The 21,512-nt window shown below is 38.7% G+C and overlaps 1 protein-coding gene across 19 annotated transcripts in view; it reads left to right on the top strand.

The window, feature by feature from the left end:
• Positions 1-21,512, top strand: part of St18 (ST18 C2H2C-type zinc finger transcription factor) — a 319,839-nt gene that overhangs the window by 269,773 nt on the left and 28,554 nt on the right. For all 19 annotated transcript variants that reach the window (XM_052718277.1, XM_052718272.1, XM_052718276.1 and 16 more), the window contains 4 exons: positions 3,648-3,841; positions 5,907-6,118; positions 13,964-14,209; positions 19,391-19,506. In XM_052718277.1, the coding sequence (XP_052574237.1) occupies positions 3,648-3,841; positions 5,907-6,118; positions 13,964-14,209; positions 19,391-19,506 (768 nt within the window). The remainder of the gene's footprint in view (positions 1-3,647; positions 3,842-5,906; positions 6,119-13,963; positions 14,210-19,390; positions 19,507-21,512) is intronic.

Raw genomic sequence — 21,512 nt, 5'->3', positions numbered from 1 at the left:
CCACTTTAGCAGAATCAGAAATGTGCTCCAACTTATGGAGTGGGCCTTAAAACCAAAATGTAGTTGGTTACTCCTATAACATTTGTGCCACTATTTACTAGTATGTTTCATGCAGGTCACTGATGTCAGTTGCAGGATTATAGCTGGGTGATACTATTATTTTTGTTCTCTGGTAGTGTGCAGAATACCGTGCACCATAAATGCTAGCCAGTAATAGTGAAGCTTTCAGTTAGGCACCAGCTTAATTTTTCAATAACAGAGTGTTGTATTCAACAAAAGTCTTTACAATCAGGTTGTAAGGAGTAACCAATAAACTTAGAAATCATCTATTATGCCTAGGGGTGAGGGTGATCTATAGGAACCCTTTAGCCCATTGGGTCAATAAAATGTGACCCATTCCTAGCACTGAGGATTTTACTTTGTGGCATGCGATGTTTAATTGGGGGCATTGTTTCCTACACTATATGGTAACTTCAATAAATTTCTCTTTTTTCTTATATTCATATATATTTTAGAAAGCTCCTATAGTAGTAGGTTTCCTTATGACTTTTCAAATTGCCTTTAGTGTTAATTGTTCCTCCTCATACTTCTTCCTTTACCCTGACCTCTCATCCCCCTCTCACCTTAACCCTCCAATTCTAGCATGTCCTTTATCTCTTTATAACACTATATTCTATTTCCCCTTCCTTGGAAGATACCCTCCTCCTCCTTGGACCTAACCTAACTTCTGTCATTATTCTAATTAAAACACACATAACCATGTATAAGAGAAAATACAGTATTTGTCTTTGGGGGTCTGGGTTATCTCACTCAGAATAATTGTTTCTAGCTCTATCCATTTACCTGCAAATTTCATAATTGCATTCTTCTTAATAGGTGAATAATATTCTATTGTATAAATGTACAACTTTTCATTATTCATTCTTCAATAGATTATTTTCAATTTCTGGCTACAATGAATCAATGCACGTGAGTGAGCCCATATCTCTGTAGGATGAAGAGTCCTTTGGATATATGCTCAAAAGTGGTACAGCTGGAACTTGATGGAGAACAATATTTAACTTTTTCAGGAACCTCTGCACTGATTTCCATAAATGCTGTACCAGTTTGTACTTGCATCAGTAATGAATAAATGTTCCCCTTTCCCTGAATCTTCACTAGAATGTGATGCTTTGTTTTATTGATCTTGACTATTCTGACTGGGGTAAGATGAAATTTCAAAATAGTTTTGATTTGCATTTCCCTAATGACTAAGGATCTTCAAAATTCTCTGAATGGTTTCTCAGCATTTGAGTTTCATCTTTTGAGAATTCTCCTCTTAGCTTTATATTCCATTTTAACTGAGTTATTTGTTTCCTTGGTGTCAAGTTTTTTAGCTCATATATTTTAGATATTAACCCTCTTTCAGTTGTACAATTGCTAAAGATTTTTTTATTCCATAAGCTGACACTTTACTTGAATTATCATGTCCTTTGCTGTACAGAAGTTTTTTAGCTTCATAAGATTACATTTATTAATTATTGATCTTAGTGCCCACACTATCAGTATCCTGTTCAGAAAGTCTTTTCCTCTGCCGATGAGTGCCTGCTCCCCACTTTCTCTTCTATCAGATTCATACTTGGTTTTAATAATGAAGTGCTCTTCTTTCTCTTGTCTATTGTGATTGTTAGTTTTGCTGGGCATAGTAGCCTGGCTGTCATCTGTGCCCTCTCAGAGCTTGTCCATGCCTGTCTAGCTTTCAGAGTCTCCTCTGAGAGGTCAGATGATAGTCTAATAGCTCTGCCTTTATATGTTACTTGATCTTCTCCTTGCAGCTTGTAATATCCTTTTAACATTTTGTACATTTAGTGTTTTGATTACTGTGTGTTGTGGGGAGTTTCTTTTCTGATCCTACCTCTTTGATACTTGTTGTGCTTCTTGTAATTTTATAGTCATCTCTTTCTTTATATTGGGGATATTTTCTTGTATGATTTTCTTAAAAATATTTTCTGTGCCTTTACTTGGGTTTCTTCTCCTTCCTCTATACCCTTTATTCATGGGCTTGGTCTTTTTGTGGTTTTCCAGACTTCCTGAATATTCGTTCTGTTTTTTTCCGTTTTTAAAATTTAATGTTTTTTTTTTGACTGAGATACCCACTTTTACTACCTTGTCATCAAGATGTGAAATTCTCTTTTCTATGCTTTTAATCTGTTGGTGAGGTTTAGCTCTAAGGGTGGTGTTTTGATATCCTAAGTGTTTCATTCCCAACGTTATTTTAGTTTAAGTTTCCTTTAGTGATTCTCCTTGATTTTTTGTTATTGTTGTTAAATTCTTTCATGTCTTAAATTATTTTCATTCAACTGTTTGTTAGTGGTTTTTCAGTCTTCATTAAGGCATTTATTCATATCCTCATTAATGTCCTTAAAAATATTTATAATTTATATTTTGAAGTCCTTGTCTTCTTCCTTAGCTAAGTTGCATTTGTGTAAGTCTATTGCAATATGGCTTCTAGCTTCTAAAAGAGGCATGTTTTCATGGTTGTTCTTGTTTGTGATTTTGTCCTGGGATCTAAAGATCTGGAGTTAGGAGTTTTGAGTATTTCATGGTACAGATATCTGGTCTCATCCTTTTTTGGGTGAGTGTTCCAGTCCTTGGTTTCTGTTGCTTAATCTGTATCCTAATCAAGTGTAGTGGCTCTGAAATCCCTGGTAGAGAGCTATTCAGTGGGTATCAGGAGTCACAAAGCAAGTTAAGAAAGGTTGAGAGTGATGTTGGGAAGAACTAGGAGGACCCTGGGCCCATACCAAGAGGCTTAGTCACTAGGCATGGAAGTGGACTCTTGGGTTGGTTATTGGCAGCATCAATAATAAGAGTAAGTCTAGGGGGACTGGTGTGGAGGACAGGGAAGAAGATGTAGGTTACTTGCCTGAATCTCAGCCTAGTGTGGTAGCTGGGAGTCATCAGAGTCAAAGAGGAGTAGAGACTGCCTTCAAGGAAAAGCTGAAAGAACTGGGGAGATCCTGGTCTGCATATGAATCCCTCAAATATTTTTAATGTACAATTTGAAAAGTTTTACCCAGTCCACAAGTTATCACAAACATTTTCAACATTTTATTTTGTTGTAAAGTGAAAAATACTTTTTATTCTGAAAATCCTGAAAGGTGTGTTTGTTTGTGATCTTTGACACACAAACCATAGCTAAGCAGAATTATACTTTGCTTGGCCAGAGCTTGCTGCTCAGGTACCATGTTCCTGTTTAGTTCAGACACACAAAAATCTACAGGACTATTTAACTCAAACTTAGAGTAAAACAATTATATTAAAACTCTATGAGTATAGAATATAGTAATTTAGATACATCTTGAAATAATGACAGTTTAATACATAATACACATAATGACAATACATTTAATACCTCTGCATAAGGACTAAATACCCCTTTTTTACTGGTAGCAGTCCAGACACAGAACATGGAGCAGCAACATAACCAGACTCAGCCCAAAGCATCCCCCTCTCACTGCATCTCAGAGCATCCACTCTACTGTGAGCACATCCTCTCTAAATGCTGGGTAGTGTCTCTGTGAACTGTCAGGCAGTGGCAATTCCATCTACTCTAAATCCTGACAACAATTTCTATTTTCTTCAAACTACTTCTTGCCTCTTACCAGGACGAATTTGGTGAAGCAAATTGAATTTAACTTCCGCTCACAAGCCATCACCTCTCCAAGAGCTGCTGCATCAAAAGAACAGGAGAAGTTTGGGAAAGTACCATTTGATTATGCCAGTTTTGATGCACAAGTTTTTGGTAAACGTCCTCTCCTACAAACAGGACAAGGACAAAAAACACCACCATTTCCTGAATGTAAGCTTCAAATTCAAAACTTAACACTCATTACCCTAAAATGCATCTTGTGTATAAGGGGAGGGGGGTTATAAATTTAAATATAAATATTAAATGTGCTCTCTATAGATGACAGGAAACAATAGTGAAATAAGTAAGATAACCATTAGTACTAATTTTATATCAAAGTTACACTGAATATTTTATTAGTTATTTCACAGATAGTACCATTATTGAATCTAAATATAACAGTGCTGAAAAGATAATTAGGATTGTGATTAATATATTGAAAGCTATGACAGCTGTTATACTATATTATTTTAATTCATGTTGTGGTTGTGGCAATCTAATAAGATGAAATATGTAATACTATTTAAAACATTGAAATCATCAAAAGCCATCAGACTGAAGGTAGGGAAAGCTGAAAAATCCCAGAAAATCATTTAAGGAATCTGAAATTTACTAGTATAAAAACATATGACTGTCAAAACACTGACTAATAAATTTAAGGATTAATTAATATGTAAACCTTGAAAATAGGTTAAATAGTATTCTCATTAATTCTCACACATCTGTGCAGAAGGCTGAACTGAACAGCTGTGCAGTGTATAAGCCTTGGTGGTCTTGTGTATACATTTCTCTTAAGTATGCTAATGAAAAGATGGAGAAACAGGTGTTAGAAACAGAAATGATGGGTAATACACCTTCACTAAGAAAGACACCCACCTGGAGTCCTCTGTGAGCCATACAGTTACTACAGCCTTAAAAAAGTCTATGAAACTCTCAGATCTTACATCTGAATGGAGTAGGCATCTTGTCAGTCCAGTGTCTGCTTCATTATGTCACATTGACCCACATTTTCAGGAACCTAAAAGGCTACCTAACACCTACCTGGAAATGGAGATCCCATGAATAGAGCAATGCTTCCATGTACAAAGTCTGTGTTTTCACCCTCTACCCTCTTCCAGATAGGTCAGCAAACTTGAAAGGAGTTTATCCATTATTGATAAGTATGTAATAAAAAAATATACCTATTCTTAATCAAAAGTTGTCCTAGCAAATCTGAGTAGCCATTGACAACTTGTTAGATTAAAAAAAATGTACACAATAATGGTTTTATCTAGCAGTCAAATTTGCATCAATATTTTTATTATATGTATACAATGTATACATGTGCATATACACTTAATTCACATGAAGGTGGATGAAGAGTGCACTACAGACTCATATTGTTTGGTTTTTAGTTATAAAAACCATAATAGAATTAGTAACATTTCATATTCTTGTAGTTACAGAAATAATATTTAATAATATTTTTCATAAAAAATAAGTGAATCTTTAAAATAAGCAATATTTAATCCAAAACTAATAGCAAAGTGCTTTTATATCTTTATATCTTAGATGTTTCTCCCATGACCTTGAGGGGTGCTCACAAACAGCCCACAGTGAAGAGAAATATGCATAATTATGTCCTTCAGAAAATCCATGATACCTAAAACAAAACACAGAAAGTCAGCCTTGGTAACTAAATGGCCTATCTCTTCACCTTGAGAACAGGCTCTCTCTGTCCTCTGTTCAGGTCACTGAGGACTCTGTCCTAGTTAAGTATTGAACAAGCATTCATTCCAAGTAATAAAAATACACCCTGTATAAGCAGAAACCTCAGTGAGAGCAGCCCCTGAAAGGTGCCTGGCCCCACACCTGAGTCATGGTCTTCCTCTTGTTCAGTTTGTGCACATGCCGGTCCTGGGCTGTTTGCTGTGTATGATGGGCTTTGCTCATTTTTTTCAATCTACACTTTTGCGTACATATTGCCAATACACATCCCCTGTAACATTGATGATGGAGTTTCTGTCACCTATAAAGAAAACACAAAAACTCTTAAGAGCACGGGCATCTTTGAAGAATTACATCATCTGCTCTGTGCACCTTGGTGAAACCTGCCTGGGTAACCTTCATTTAACATATCAAGAGATAATGGTTCTGCTTTAATTTATTTTAATGAAAGATGTTTTATCTTTTAAAAAAAATCTTTGATGACTAAAGCTGAGTACATGCAATTGTTAATCAAATCTCTCTTCAACAGCAAAGCATTTTTCAAATCCAGTGAAATTTCCTAATGGGCTGCCTAGTGCTGGCGCCCACACACAGAGCACAATCCATGCCAGCTCTTATGGCCATGGTCAGTGCAGTGAAGACACCCACATAGCAGCAGCTGCTGCCATCCTGAACCTTTCCACCCGCTGCAGGGAAGCCACAGACATCCTTTCCAACAAACCACAGAGCCTGCATGCCAAGGTAAGCTAGGCCAAGAGCATGGAAGGTGGGCCAGCGAGTGAGACTCGAGAATCAACTGCCTTTCGTGTTCCTCACTGCATCCACTCACTTCCCCTACTCCCTACCCAAGCAGGGACAAGCTCTCAAAGGATTCAAGGAAGGAAGGTGGGCTTATTTTGGATGTACAGTCATCTGGGGATCAATGACTTATGAGGTTGTTGAGAATCTCATCACTGTTTCTGTTTTGAGGTATTTGGTGAACAAGGAAAGAGAGTTACTGTTAAAATGCATCTATGCTGTGGAAGCTGTTTCACCATCTGCAGATCAAAGCCATTTAGAAACAGTGGCTGGTGGAACATTTTTGAAACTGACCATAGAGTTATGTTGTACATGTCACCACTGCATAGCATGAGGACATCAAGTTTGTAGTGTTCTCATGAGACCCACAGTACAGTGACTCATCAGACTAAAGAGACTAGAGGCTTTAATGTTCAATCCAGAATCAAATTCTAGGACCTTTGTGAACATAGTACATTTCCTAAGAGATTAATCATATTTTCCATAGCTTTTCCTTTCTAACTGTGGGAAATATTTATTTGTACTTACAGTGACTTAATGAATGCACAAAAACCCTGCATGCAGTGGGCCACAGGGGAGGCTGTAAGGGCTGAGTGTTTCTCCTGTTTACTCAGATGGCCTCACTCAAAGAACTTATCACCTAACTAGATGATTAGAAGCCTGCCGATATGGAGCACCCAGACATTTTCTTTTCACAGATTCCACCCTCGCTTAAAATGGAAGATTTCCTGAGTGAGTCTCAGACCCTGAAGTCTGTGCAATGCAAACTGAGACATTTCCCTTTAAGAGCAGCCCTGTCTGTGTGGTCAGCTGCTTGTCTATGCTATGCCAGGGCTTCAGGAGAGCAGGTAGCACAGTGCCACCAAGCATTTGACAGAAGAATCAGAATTGGCTTCTGGAAGAAGCCAAGCCAAGTAAACCCCAGGAAGAGATGGTTGCCAAAACCCACTCAAAAACAGTCTTTAAACAAATGAGGTTCTTAAACAAAGAAAAAATATATCCTCTAAAAATATGGAGAAAATACCAAACTCCCTGAATTCATAATGCCAGTCACAAATTACTGACACAGGAGACGAATTTGAGGGATTTTAAAACACAACTTTATTTTTAAATTGACATTTTAAGGTCTGGTTTATTTTTCTTTTTTAAGACTATTATAGAGATACTTGGTTCCAGAAATACTTCAGTGTCTTCCTTCCTAGTGCTGTGTGCCTGACTTAATCTCTGTTTCATAGCAAATGGGGTCTGCCATCACAGTTACTCGATGTGAAGCAGTTGAGTGGCACTGCTAGGACAAATGCCGCACATTTGCACATTTCCCGGGTCCCCAGAATGCTCCTTTCACCTCAGATCTTCAGGGCCCATTTAATTGCTGATGTCAAGCAAGTAACACACATATGACTAACAGTTGAGTGATGTTTTCTATTCAGTCTGCTCTCTTTTAAAAACATATTTCTGATCAGAAAAACACCTGCTTAACCACCATATTTCAAAAAGCCATATAATCCTTTTCCAATGTCTGTTTTTCCATTCCTTGTGTCAGCGAGACTCGATGCAGCAGACCTGGTATTCCTAAGATAATGTCCTCTCCAATACAGCTCTTTGCATTCTCCACTGATGCCTGGATGTGGACAGTGGAAATAGAAGGGGCTTAGCTCAGCTTCTGAAAGGAGCTACTTATACCTGCCAGAGAACTCAAAAAAATTTTCCTGTGAGAAGTACCTACCGCACACAGTGGTTGTTAACAAAGGATAGTTATGGCTTCCTTCAGCATCACTGTGAACAGTACTGCTGAACTGCATAGCACTCACATTTCCATACAATTGTACCAATTTGTAGAACTCTGTCTTCATTCGTGTTATGAATATAGAACTGTTTCTCACAAATTTACTGAAACAACTCTTTTAGAAACAAAACAAAAACTGGTTAATTAACTCTGCAGACCTGCATCTAATCAAACCATGCTGGATGTGTGGCTTTGCTATTGCCAGCAAACATGGGATTAGATGCCATCTTCCCTGAGCACTGCATGTCGGCCTCATTCTTCCTCCAGGAGATTTGAATTTTTCTCTCTATCACAGGTTATTGATGTCTTTATTTCTGAAAGTTCACTCCCATAAGATCTCCTATGCTTCATATTTAGATGCAAATGCAGAAAACAGGTTTTCTTGTTCTATAGTTATGTCAGTATATAAGTCATGTTGGCAAGTGCAGTCTAAGCACTGGCATTGTCTTCACCACTGGTTAAGACTAGTTGTTCTCAACTTATAGGTCATGACCCCTTTGGAGATAGAATATCCTTTTCACAGGGGTCACCTAATACCATCAGAAAACACAGATATTTACATTCTGATCCATAACAGAAACAAAATTGATGTTATGAAGTAGCAATAAAAATAATTTTATGGTGGGGGGGTCACCACAACATGAGGATCTCTATTAAAGGGATGCAGCATTACAGAGCTTGAGAACCACTGCTTCAGACTGAGCTTCAGACTCTGGATTCAATGAGCTCACCAATAAGCAGAAGGAAAGAAATGCTCTGCCCCTGGACATCTGAGGTAGAGGTGGGCCTGTGGCGGCTGGGGCATGCACAGGTGGCTTCACAGTGCCTTCCATCTGAACCGGAGATGGCTGGTTACTTCTTTTCCTCTTGTTCCCATCCAGAAAAATTTGCTGTGAGCGTCTCTTTGGTTGCTTACAGCACCGATCAGAGAATTAATTGAAGAGCACACTGCGGCCTGTAGGCCAAAGCCTACAAACCTTAAAAGTGCTGAAATACCGCCTCAGGCAGTACAGATTTTTCTACAAGGACACAACTGACTCTACACTAAGTAGGATTCTGAATTAGTGATCTGCAAAACATTTGGAGTATTTTCAGAGGAGCAAGGAAACTCTGAGTCTCTATCACATTTTAAATATAAAAATATGATGTTAAGGTTTCTATTGCTGTAAAGAGACATTATGACCACAGCAACTCTTATAAAGAAAACATTTAACAAGTGCTGGCTTACTGTTCAGTGATTTAGTCTATTGTCATCAAGGTCAGAAGCATGGCAGTATGGAGGGTGACATGGTACTGGAGAAGGAGCTGAGAGTTCTACATCTAGATCCTCAGGCAGCAGGAAGAGTAAGACAGTGGGCCTGGTTTGAGCTTCTGAAAACTCAAAGCCCACGCCCCAGTGACACATATCCTCCAACAAGGCCACATCTACTCTAACAAGGCCATACCTCCTAATAGTGCCACTCACTATGAATCTATGGGGATCATTTTCATGCAGACCACCACAGATGATATACATAATTTACCCTGCTATCCACACTGTTGTCCATTTAACCAACCTGTGTTCTCTATACATCAGGTACACATCATATCTGTGCAAAAAACATCAGGCCATTTCTAACATGACTGGTCACTTTCCAAACCCAGAGCCGACTACATTTTAAATATTAAGAGAAACTATTTGTTTTAAAATACTATCTTACCTCTGAGTAACATATTCATACCACCAGATCTCTTTCATATTGTTTTAAAAAAGGAGAGAATAATTTGTACATTTAGTTCCTAGTGAATATTATAAGGATTAAAAGGTAATTTTGTCTGAAATACTAGTTTTCTTTTTATTCCAGTACTTTTGTTGGTTCTAAGATATAGAAAATGTCCTCCATCTATCTTTATTTGACATAAATATGAGTTTGGAAACATAAATTGGTCACAATGTCAAATACCCTTAAGGTGCTTTTGCCCAACCACTGTGACTCTAGGTAAGAGTAGAGTCATGAGTGTAGATGGATAGAAAGTGAGCATCCTAGGTTTGCTGGGCACTTTCTGTCAATGCCCCTGAGAACTGCACCAGCCGATTTTAATACACAGAGGTAGAACATGCCTCATGTCTATCTTTATCCTCATCACTGCCACTTGCCAAGCATTCTGTTATTTGTTTTGGTGTTTTTCCCACCTGCTTAGACAAAATGACATATGCACAGTTCCTTAAAAGAAAACAAAAATTTGACACTTACTTGAAGTGTTTAAAGTTCAAAGTCTGTTTTTGCTTGAACGAGGCCTAGAAACAGCATGCTATTAGTGCTGCCTGCTCACAGTAATACCCCAGTGGCCCTGGGTGGTTAGAACCCAAAGCATATTTTAACATCTGAACACATTGTACCATACATTGTGAATGAAAGATCAGAAGAGGGTCTTGAGGCAGGGACCATAAAAAACTGACTGTGTAAGTGTATTGTAACTAGATATGTAACAACTAGCTTCTTGCTGGGCATGGTGATTCAGCCTGTAACCAGAGAGGCTGAGATAGGGTACCATGAGCTTGAGGCCATCCTGGACTATGCAGCAAGATCCTGCCTCAAGACAGGTAAAGAAATGAAATATTGACTCTTTAGCCCTGTGAATAGCTGAGGGTTATGTCTTTTTGGGGATTGTGATTTGTAGAATACCTACTATGTGCTACATACTGTTCATATCTCTCTGACCATGTGAATCCCTTTAAATCTTCCTAAAGATTAACATAGATAATAATTTTCCATTTTTCAGTGGAAGAAATAGTGGTACAGAAATAATGATTTTCTGTGAGTGGCATGACTATAATTGCTGGAAATGAAATTTGAATTCACACATAGCCTTAGTTATTTTCTAAAGTGCTTTATGGCTCATATACTGTTAAACCAAGAGCTTGGTAGACCATGATTTCAAATTCAAAATGTCTGTTTTGTTTGAACAAGGCCTAGAAATTTGGGGAAGTATCTCTAAATTTCATTTCAATTTCACACCTTGCATTAGTCATTTCTTCTCTGCACTGCATAATTCTGTGTTATAAATATATTTCATATGTTTATCATCTTTACAGTGGTAGCAATTAGTTACTGCTGAGTAAGAATAGAGTGCGTGCTTTCTGTCTTCAGTTGTATAAGACTTTCTAACCTGCTCTTTGGTTCTCATAATTACTGTCTCACTGACCAGGTAATGTTCTAGTTAACAGAGGTGCCCCGGTTACACTAATCATGTCCCTGTTGTTGGACATCTATGGCACTACTTATCTTCTAGGAGAAATGATGATTACAACACTAGGTCTGTAAACCTTCAGTTTCACCATCATTGGTAATAAACTTGGTACCTTTCATTAGAAGTCATTACCCATAAAATATGCCCTTGAAAGCCAAAACAATCTGTTTTGAGATTCTCTTTTCTCTATACTGTAGTGTTATGATCATACTGTGCATGTCCTCAGTAATGCAATGAACACATCCACAGCAGTAAGGTGGGCATCTCAAAGGCAGCATCAATAGATGGCCTATGTTGTCCCTCCTAAGCTGGAAGGTATATAGCCAGCCCCAGGAAATTTGAAGTATAAATACTTCAAATAAAGACCCCAAATAGCTCTTTAGAAATCTAAGTGTTAGAAGGTGTAAGAGAGCAGGGCCAACTCAACTGCAACTCTGGCCCTGCCTCTCCACTAGCCTTTCCCACCACTCAGATTTCTGGACTGACATTTAGAGTTCAAAGCATAGAAAAATGGTGCCTGGTGGTATTACTCTGACTAAAAACCCATGCTGTGAGTGTGTGATCCCCATCATGGTTAGAAAGGGCCTTTCCTGTTACAGAGTAATTGTCAGATGCATCTGCGCACTTACTTAAAGCCCATCTGGACTCCTATCCCCAGCACACGACATCCATTTTCCCCAAGTCAGGTGCCCCGAGCAGGAAGCTGAGACACCTTTTTCAAACATTAGGAGTGAGATTTTTCTAATCAACTCTAATTATACAACACAAATAATTGTAATGGCTCCTAGAATCTCTAATTTTTAAACAGTATTTGAAATACTTCTATAAAAACTAATATATATGTATACATATACATATATATGAGACTATTCTTGGAATAGTTGGTATTTTTCAAAGCTAAATCTGCACTATTTATGGGTTTTGCACTATAAAACTCTGCAGCCCAGTCACATGGCTTCTTTTTCCTAAGCCATCTGTCACAGAGGTCTGGAATTTTATGTGAATGTTGGTTGTGCAGCTTTAACCCAAGTTTTTTTTTTTTATGAAAAATGTCAGTAACTACAATATTTAGCATTTTACTTTACGTTGGCCATTAAACTTGATTACTATTGCTCTGTTTCATTGCTATAGTTACACATCAGCTACAAAGCAAAAAATTGCTTTGATGCCCGACTGGCAGAATGTATTGTGAGCTCATGTAAGAAGGGGGGCTGGTGGCACTGATATGGTTAATATCTTGGATTTTTTGTAACTGTGGTTTATTAATGCTGGTATAAAAATGTATTTGATATTATACAGATGGCATAAGATGCTGTGGTTACTATGTTATTATCCTGGATAAGCTGTAATGTCAAATTCAGGGCTTAAAACTATCACAGGAGATTAAACTATTTACTAAAAAGGGACAGAAAGATATGGCCAAAGCAACTTAGCCTGCCATATTAGAAGTGTATTTACCTCCCATAAATACTGATGGGCTGAGCGACTAGATAGGACTTTGTGGGTCAAACAAACAAAACGAAGAGGGACTTTGACAAGCACAAGCAGCGATCCCAGCCTGTGTACAAGAAGAGCATTAAACAGTATCTGGTGACTGCAGGAGTAAGGATCTTGCTCACATAATCAAAAAGATGTCTCCTTTGCCAACTAAAAAGGAAAAGTCAAGAACTTGTCAAGAAGTTAACTATAAATTGATGAGTGATGTAGAAATAAAAGCAAGGTTATTTGATTCATTTGGAGAGTCAACAGGCATGTTTTTCCAGCTTTGGGGAGCTCTGATAATGTTAACAAAAGCCACCTACAGTGCAAATCAGGAGTGGCTACTACCCAAACAGAAAGACTACTCCTCAGAAACAATTAGCAGCTTGGCCAAAGGATCCCAAAGGGAGTGGGCCTGGAAAGCCTCATCACTATTAAGTCTCACAGGAAACACTAGAAAACGAAAGACTTCATTCCAGATCATCATTCTACATTGTTGTTTATCACTAAAGCAAGTCAGGTTAGGGACTTGAACAGGGCAGGATCCTGGAGGCAGGAGCCTTGGAGAAGAGCTGCTTACTGGCTTGCTTTCACTGACTTGCTCAGCCTGCTTTCTTATCCCAGGATCCACAACCCAGCAATTGCACCTCCCACCATGGGCTGGGCCCTCCCCTGTGGGTCACTAATTGAGAAAATAGCTTCCAGCTGGATCTCCTGAGGCTCCTTCTCTGATGACTCTAGTTGTGTCAAGTTGACACAAAATCAGCTAGCATGCTTCTCCAGTTGAGATTGTCTAAGGTGCATGTTGCTTTCCTAATCCTACAACATTCTGGAAAATTCTCTTCTAGCTGATTTGGTTTGCATATTTATAATGTTAGATTAATATTATGATTCAGGGAGTTGGGAAGTTATACATCACTTTTGCTAAATACAAATATTAATGTTAAAATGTTAATGTTAAAATGGTGAGTTTGGAATGATACTTCCAGTGGGTAGAAGACTTTTGAAGCTAAACTTTAAAAATATGCAAGTATGTAAAATTGTTTTACCCAATTTATCTCATTTATATTAAGCTTACTTTGTTTAAACCCAGAAATATGAAGCACATTAATGGGCTGTTCTTTAAAGTCTGCCTAAGTATTGAATGTTACCCAATGCAAATCAGAAAGATGGATTTAAAAGCAGATATACTTCCATAAAAGCTAACATTTTAAATTATCCTTTAAAAGCCCCACATGGCTAGCCTCTGACTGCATACTGCTGAGATGTTTTCTGTTTTTGTTCTCTATCAGGGAGCTGAGATAGAAGTGGATGAAAATGGCACATTGGACTTAAGCATGAAAAAACCCCGAATCCTGGACAAGTCTATACCCCCAACTTCCCCTCACACTACAATTACAACCCCGTCTTCTTCCCCATTCAAAGCAAGCAGCCTTCTTGTTAATGCTGCATTCTATCAGGCTCTTTGTGACCAAGAAGGCTGGGATGTGCCCATCAACTATAGCAAAACCCATGGAAAGACAGAGGAGGAGAGAGAGGTATTGTGTTATGCCTTGTTTTAGATTTTCCGTTTTATTTTTATGTATTTGAATGATCTGCCTGCATTTATTTATGCATGCCTGGTGCCTATGAAGATCACAAGAAGGGATCATATCCCATGGAACAAGGAGTTACAGATGATTGTGAGTCACCATGTAAGTGCTGTGAACTGAGCTTAGGTCCTCTTCAAGAGCAGCAAGAGCCATCTTCTCAACCCTTGTGCCTTGCTTTAGATCATGATAAAGTAGTGCTTTTAAATTTCAGAAGAAATTTATTAATGAACTCAATTTTTCAGGTCATTTGCCTAAATTAGCATCATGATAGTGAGTTTTATTCACAAAATGATGGCAGTTGTCCTCACAGCAGCCTGTAAAGGGCAATGCATTACCCAACACTAAAAGCCAACTCAGTAACACACTTTGAATTGGTGTCAAGGTGAAATGCAACCAGGGACAATAAGAGTCTTAAAATCATGCCAAAGCCACGTCTTTGGTGTCTTGGAGGTCCCAAGACATGGGACATGTCCGTGGAGAGTTTTGTGAGTAACTGAAAGAGCAGGTCTCTGGACATCTAGGTGGAATCTGTCCCAAAGTCCAGGAGACATACTTGTGTGTTTGACTATCTTGAAAGGGGCCAAAGTTTGTGACAGGATAGGAAGAATCTTGCCCTCTTCATTTCTGGAGAGGGAGCTATTGACGTGGCCTGAGCAGATGCTTTGGTCCCACACAAGTACAAAGGTAGCCCTGGTGATGAATGTGGGTGATCCGATTGTGATATTAATCAGAAATGTCATTGAGAGGCTTTCTAGGTGGTATGTTTAAAAGATTGACATTGATTTGCTGCAGAAATATATATCATCTTGTTTGGCTATTTGTGTTTCAGAGATGGGGAGAGCAATTTGATTTTTGTTTACTATCTTGGGAGTGAGTCAACATTTGCAGTAGTGACCACAGGCTTGCAGGTTCTCCATTCCTTTCTCGCTTTCCCCTCCTTCCCTCCTTCTACATAGTTCCTCTGGCATCTCTAAGGATAAGCAGTGAGAGAGGTCTGGGAGACACACTAGGGGAAAAACTTCATCTCCACCATGGTGCTCACCTGGCCTCAGGCCTGCTCATAGTGGCATAGAGCACACACCTGTAATTCTGTAATTCTAGCACCTAAGAAACTAAGGCAGGAGGATTGTGAGTTCAAAGTCAGTGTAGTCTACATCATGAGACCCTTTCTTAATAAGTACATGAAAGTAACACAAGAAGGTACCCACGGTGGTGATCAGACATCCATCTGGAAGAAACCCTGAGCCTAGGACTCCTTATATCATCCAGTCAATCCATGCCACCGCCTAGACAATGAATGGGCTTGTATAGCAGTAGCATTCAGTTAGACTGACACTACTGTACTTTGTTGGAGATTTTCAGATTTTTACATAGACTTCATCAGTTAAATATCCCTAACTCAAAAAACCTGATATGTTCCAAATTCTTTTAGTGTCATAGGCGGTTTATTGGTCTGCAGTAACGAATACAAACTTCTCCTACTGCTAGCCTGTGTACACACAGAGGAACCAAAGTTACACCACACTCCACCTACTAGTGGAGCTGAGGAGGCAACAGGCAGGGTGCTGGGAGATGATGTGGGCTAAATAGAAGTCATTCTATTTCAAGAAAAATAGTGCTTTATAGAGTAGCTATAACTGCATCTCATTCTTATATGGAATAAGAATGCCAGCATGTTCTGAGAGCTCAACACCATGTCATGACAGGCTTTTAAACATTCTGTTCTTGACCACATAACTGTGTTGACTGAACCTTGGTCAGTTTATGCACCAGAAACCTTCCTAGAATCTTGGTGCCCAGTGTCAGCCAGGAGGATGTGAACCTATGCAGAAATGCAGCAATGAGCCCTTGGGTATGACGTCCTTTCATACAGGATATCCAGGGTAGTTTGGCTACCACTACATTTTTATACCATCTGGCACTTCTCCCACTGCCTTCTTGTCTATCCTTCTTAGAGCCCAGTGTGTCAGAAAATGAGTCTCCTAGCAACATTTTATCTTTACTTCTAATCTTTTTTATAAAATTCAAAAAAAAAAAGAAAAGAAAAAGAAGGAAACATTTGGGTTCTTCTTGGTAGTTGTATAGATTCAAATGTTTTTCCCTACTTCAACATGTATTTGTGATGTTTCAATTCTCTGGAGAGAGAGAGAGAGAGAGAGAGAGAGAGAGAGAGAGAGAGAGAGAGAGAATGAGAGAGAGATGAAGAAGAGGGAAGAGGGTGTCCTTAGTTTTCAGAATGGCTAATGGTTTACTCAGGTCTGTCAGGGCAGTCTTACTCTACAATTTTCAACTGAAGTATTCTGAAATGAAACTTAGAAGCTATATTGGAATTCAGTGCCACTGGTAGAGTCCAGAGGGACTGGGAGGATGCTAAGTGTTTGTGGACTCACACTGCTTACCCTGAGTGAGCTAAACACTTCTTCCATAGCTGTTCGTAGTTGATGGGGACTCACATAAAAGTGATGCTCAAGCGTTAAAATTCCCAGTACAAACTCTTACCTTTGTTCTTTGTTCCCTCATTGTTACAACATAGTCTATGAGCAAAGAGTATTTTTCACATAATATTCTGAATCTTGAAGCATACAAGTATGAGACTTGGTAGATACAATTTTTGAAAAGTAACTTGGATTAAATTAATAACTTGTATTCAGAATCCTTATTCAGAAGACAGCAGAAGAGCATCACATGCAGGAAAAACAAAACAAAAAACAGCAACTCCTTCTATACCATGTCTTATGATCCCAACATTCCTGTGAAACAAGTTTGGTAACATTTCCAGAGAAGAGAATTGATACACAAGAAGTTGTGAGTGTTGGTCCTTGTGTTACAGAAATTAAGTGATTAGCTTGGAATTACCAAAGACAAAGAAAAAGTAAAGTGGGAGTAATATATAAAAAGAAAAAGTTACAACAGAGGTTTCTAGGGAATATTAAGAAAAGTTTCAAAGGGGAAAATGAGGAGGAGGAGGAGGAGGAGGAGGAGGAGGAGGAGGAGGAGGAGGAGGAGAAGATGGAAGCAGAATAGGGAAGAGATAGTTTGGACAAGGTGTGTGGAAGCTATCATTTCCTCGGATGGTCCAAGGATGAGGACCAAAGTTTAATGCTCTGACAAATCTTCAGAATGTGACTAAGGAACAAGGTTCCTTTGTTGTGCTTGCTTGGGGACACTGAGTACAACCTAGCAGTTCATAATGAGTGTTTGAAGACCTAAAGGCATTTCTTCCCATTTGCCCCCTACCTCATAGCACTCATACCACCAGAAATTGAGTGATTATTTCTAATTCATTGTTATCTAGTTCATATGCACAACAGTTGCTTAATTTTGGTGGTAATTTTCAGAAAATATTGTCTATCTCTCTCAGCAAAATAGCCTGTCCAGATGCCCCCTAAAAAATACCCTGAATCTGGAAAAAAATCAAAATATCTCAAAAGGAAAGTACTGAGAAATAACTAGGACTGTCAGCTACGTTCAACTGTCAGTTATCCAAAGATTTCAGGGCTTAAAATTTTAAAAGTGCCAGATGCTATTATCTGTTATTCATGTTACCATTATGTTCTGGTCTTTACTGAAATCAATATAACCTTCCATCTGTACATTGGAAAATCTGGTTGCACACGCATACTCTCTAAATACACATATGCATGCTTTCCTTGTATATCTTATATAGAACAAAATTACTCTTTTTTAAAACTATACTTTTTTAAGTGTTGAATAACAGTCTCAAAATATTATTGAATTCTACACTGGGTGCTATTTAAAAATTCATCCAGTATAATGTGTTTCTATAACAGAACTAATTCTGAAAATTATTTTAGCTATGGCCACATATGTATATATTCTCTGCAGGTTTGTAAAGTAGAATATTAAGGCAAAGCAAAAGCAAAAAGTACAACCAATTTACAAACAACTGAAAGCACAAGAGTCTATAGTTTAAAAAGTTATAAAATATTTAAAAGGTCCTCACCAATAAAAACTATCTTGTAAAAACCCTTTACAACATGTATCCAGCCCAAACTGTTTTATATGTATTTTAGTGATATAGTAGTTTGAACTTTAATATTGATCATTTTCTTTAAAAATCCCACATTCCACAACACACAGATTTAACCCTCAACAGAAACATTCTCATGCTTGGCTGTAAATGGACATGCCTTCAGGGAGAGACTTTTGTTCCCAACTCTAGAATAAAGAAAACAATAAAATGATTATTTTACTTCATGCCACTTTGCGAAAAGTACAGATCTAAGTAGGAAAGCAGGCTTTTCCACACTGAGACAGTGTTGAATTTAGCTTTCACATCAATTTTCAAAAAGCCAAGACATTTCTAAAGTAGAATGGAACTGCTAGTAAGCCAAGTCCACATTAAAGTGAGTGCAGAATAGGCAGGTGGAAAGCTCCCTTATCAGGAATCCTTCTGTTTTAGCCATTTCCATAATAAAACTTTAAAAACAAACTTCACTCACCTACCTTGCCACAGATTACTGGGGGGTGGGGGATGCATTGAAAAAGCAGCTTGGACACATGCACATTTACCTTTCAGGGCATAGTAATATCAGCTATTTTTTAATCAGTAAAATAACAGAATACTTAGCAGCCCAAAAGTATAAAGTATGGTATTGTACCACACTGGAGTCTGTTAATTTGGTATAAAATAACATCACATTGAGGCAGTTCTGCCAATGCTCTTACTATGGCACAATGCTCCTTCTGTTCTGCTGCTGCTGCTGCTGTGGCAGCTGGATAGGCAAACAGTGATCCATGCATTCACTAGGACATGTTTATTTAGTGAAATGGCTTGAAATATTCTAATATATTAATAACTATATAGTTCAAGAAATGTCTCCATATCCACAAAGATGCGAACTTTTAAAAGGTATCACTTCCTCAGTTATAATCCCCAACTCTTTGGATAAAGGTCTCTAACAATCAGAACATGTCCTTTTATTCATTATCTTTTTATTTTTCTTATAACTCTTTTGTGGGACTCAAGGTATGTCTTCAAACTCAGTTGACACCAATAATTTCAAATCCAGTTGTCTTTTCATGGTTCCCTAATGTCTTCTCCCTTTCTCTTCCCCCCACCACTATTTTTTTTTTGTTTTGTTTTGGCTGTTATTTGTTTTCCAGAAAGACCCTGTGAACTCCCTTGAAAATTTAGAGGAAAAAAAGTTTGCTGGAGAGGCCTCTATTCCAAGCCCAAAACCCAAGCTCCATTCAAGAGATCTCAAGAAAGAGTTAATCACGTAAGTGGTGCTCAGCTACCTGCTCTAAAAGATTCTGCAATTAGGAGACATAAATTTACAATTGTGAGTGATAATGCCCTGAATTAACTACTATATGAGAGTGAAAAGGTATAACTACTTTAGGACATCTCAACTAGTCAGCATATACCTAGTACTCTGCACTGCACTAAGGAAGCTTCCAAAAGTATGTATCAAGAGGTGGGAACCTCTGTTTTTTAAAAACAAAATAGAGAGGCACACTCTTTGGTCACAGGTTCTCAGCTAGAAATATCTTGACTTACAGTGTCTAAATCCTGACTTCAAGGAGTCAGCTAAACTTGTAGCTACTCTGAAAATTATACTTTAGAAGAAATGGTTTTCAGTCCTCTTGGGGGTTATTAACTCAGAAGAATTGAATGAGCAATTACCCTGATTCAACCATTAATATAAATTATATATAAGTCAAACAATCACATTTTATCTGTTTTACTCAGCTTTCTGTCACTGCTACAAAGTACCAGAGGTCATCAATTTATAAGAGGAAAAAGGTTTATTATAGCTTATGAATTTGAAAGTTTCAATCCATGGCCACTTTGCTCTATTGCCTTTGGGTCTGTGGTGAAGCAGAACTTTATGGCAGAAGCATATAATGGAGAAAACTCCTTCCATCATTGTGTTTTAGAACAAGAAGAAGGATCCTAATATCCCCTTTGGGACACAACTACAGTGACTTCCTACTAGGCCACACTCCTTGAGGTTTACCATCTCTAAATACTAACACACCCTGGTTACAGGGCCTCCAACACTTGAAATAGCCTTTGGGAGACATTTAAGATATATGTCATAGCAGCGCCATAAATATGACAATTACTATGTGTCCATAAAAACAAAACAGAAGGCAAGAAGTGTTACTTAGCAATGTGAGGGAGAGAGGGAGGAATGGAGGGAGGAGAAGAGGGAGAGAGGGAGGGAGAAAGGGAGGAAGGGATGGAGATAGTGAGGGACAGAGGGAGGGAGGGAGGAAGAGAGGGAGGGAGGGAGCAAGCAAATAACATTATGGAAATAATTTGCCATCAGGAAAACGTAGAGTGATGCACAGATATGTGGACAGCAGCCAGTTAGAGTTTCTGGAAAAGAATAACCTTTCTACTTGGGCGCTATCTCCTCCCTTCTGTAATCTTCTACATAAATGCATTCTTTCTGTTAAAAACTCCCCTGGAGAAGCTTCAAAGGATCTTCTTGTTCTTAGACCTAGACTCCTTGGGAAGGTGTTTAGTAGTATACCACTTCATTTATCCTCCTTAATATTTTCCATTCTTACAGCTGCTCCCAAACCAGGATTCTTGTGAAGCTCCCCACAGCCTTCTCACCTTCAGTGTGGAGGTGTATCTTTGACCCTTGTTCCTGCCTGACAGACAGCAGATACTATGACCATGCTCTCCTCCAAGATCCATCACTCACCAGCCACACTTGACTCCTGGGACCTCCTCACCTGAGGACTTTCTTTACCTCACAATAATTGCTTCCTAGATTTAGCACAGTTCTCTGGTGACTGAAATGCCTGCAGTTTAGTCTTTAGACCTCTGTTCTCCTCTTCCACATGTATGCCACCCCTGGCTCTAACCTCTGAGGCATATCCACCAGCTCACAAGGACAGAGCATTTCCTCCTCCTAGACCTTACGTACTGGGCAACCTCATCTCTTGTTTTCCATGTTCATCAGGGGGCACACTTGTCTCAGGGCTTGCAATTGCTGTTACCTTGGCCCATGGTCTCTAAAAGGAGCTCACATTCTTGTTTCTTAGTCCTTACCTCCAGTGTCACTTGCCAGAGAGGCCCTCCACCTACTGCAGTTCCTTGTCTCTAGGGCTAACAGTCCTACCCTGGGTTCAGGATCCTTCCAGAATTTATCACTAGCTTGCCAGTGTGTACAATTGTTTCTTCCCTGATCTACATTATTTGCCCTGAGAATGAGGCCCAGAGGCATCTCTACTCTTTTTTCCTCATTTTGTTCTCTGCCTTGGCCAC

The sequence above is a fragment of the Peromyscus californicus genome, unplaced genomic scaffold (genome assembly GCF_007827085.1).
Source record: "Peromyscus californicus insignis strain IS unplaced genomic scaffold, ASM782708v3 Scaffold_5__1_contigs__length_169319896, whole genome shotgun sequence".
In the NCBI taxonomy this organism is placed as follows: domain Eukaryota; kingdom Metazoa; phylum Chordata; class Mammalia; order Rodentia; family Cricetidae; genus Peromyscus; species Peromyscus californicus.
The sequence above is the reverse complement of the archived record's forward strand: the minus strand, read 5'-3'. Positions and strand labels throughout refer to the sequence as shown.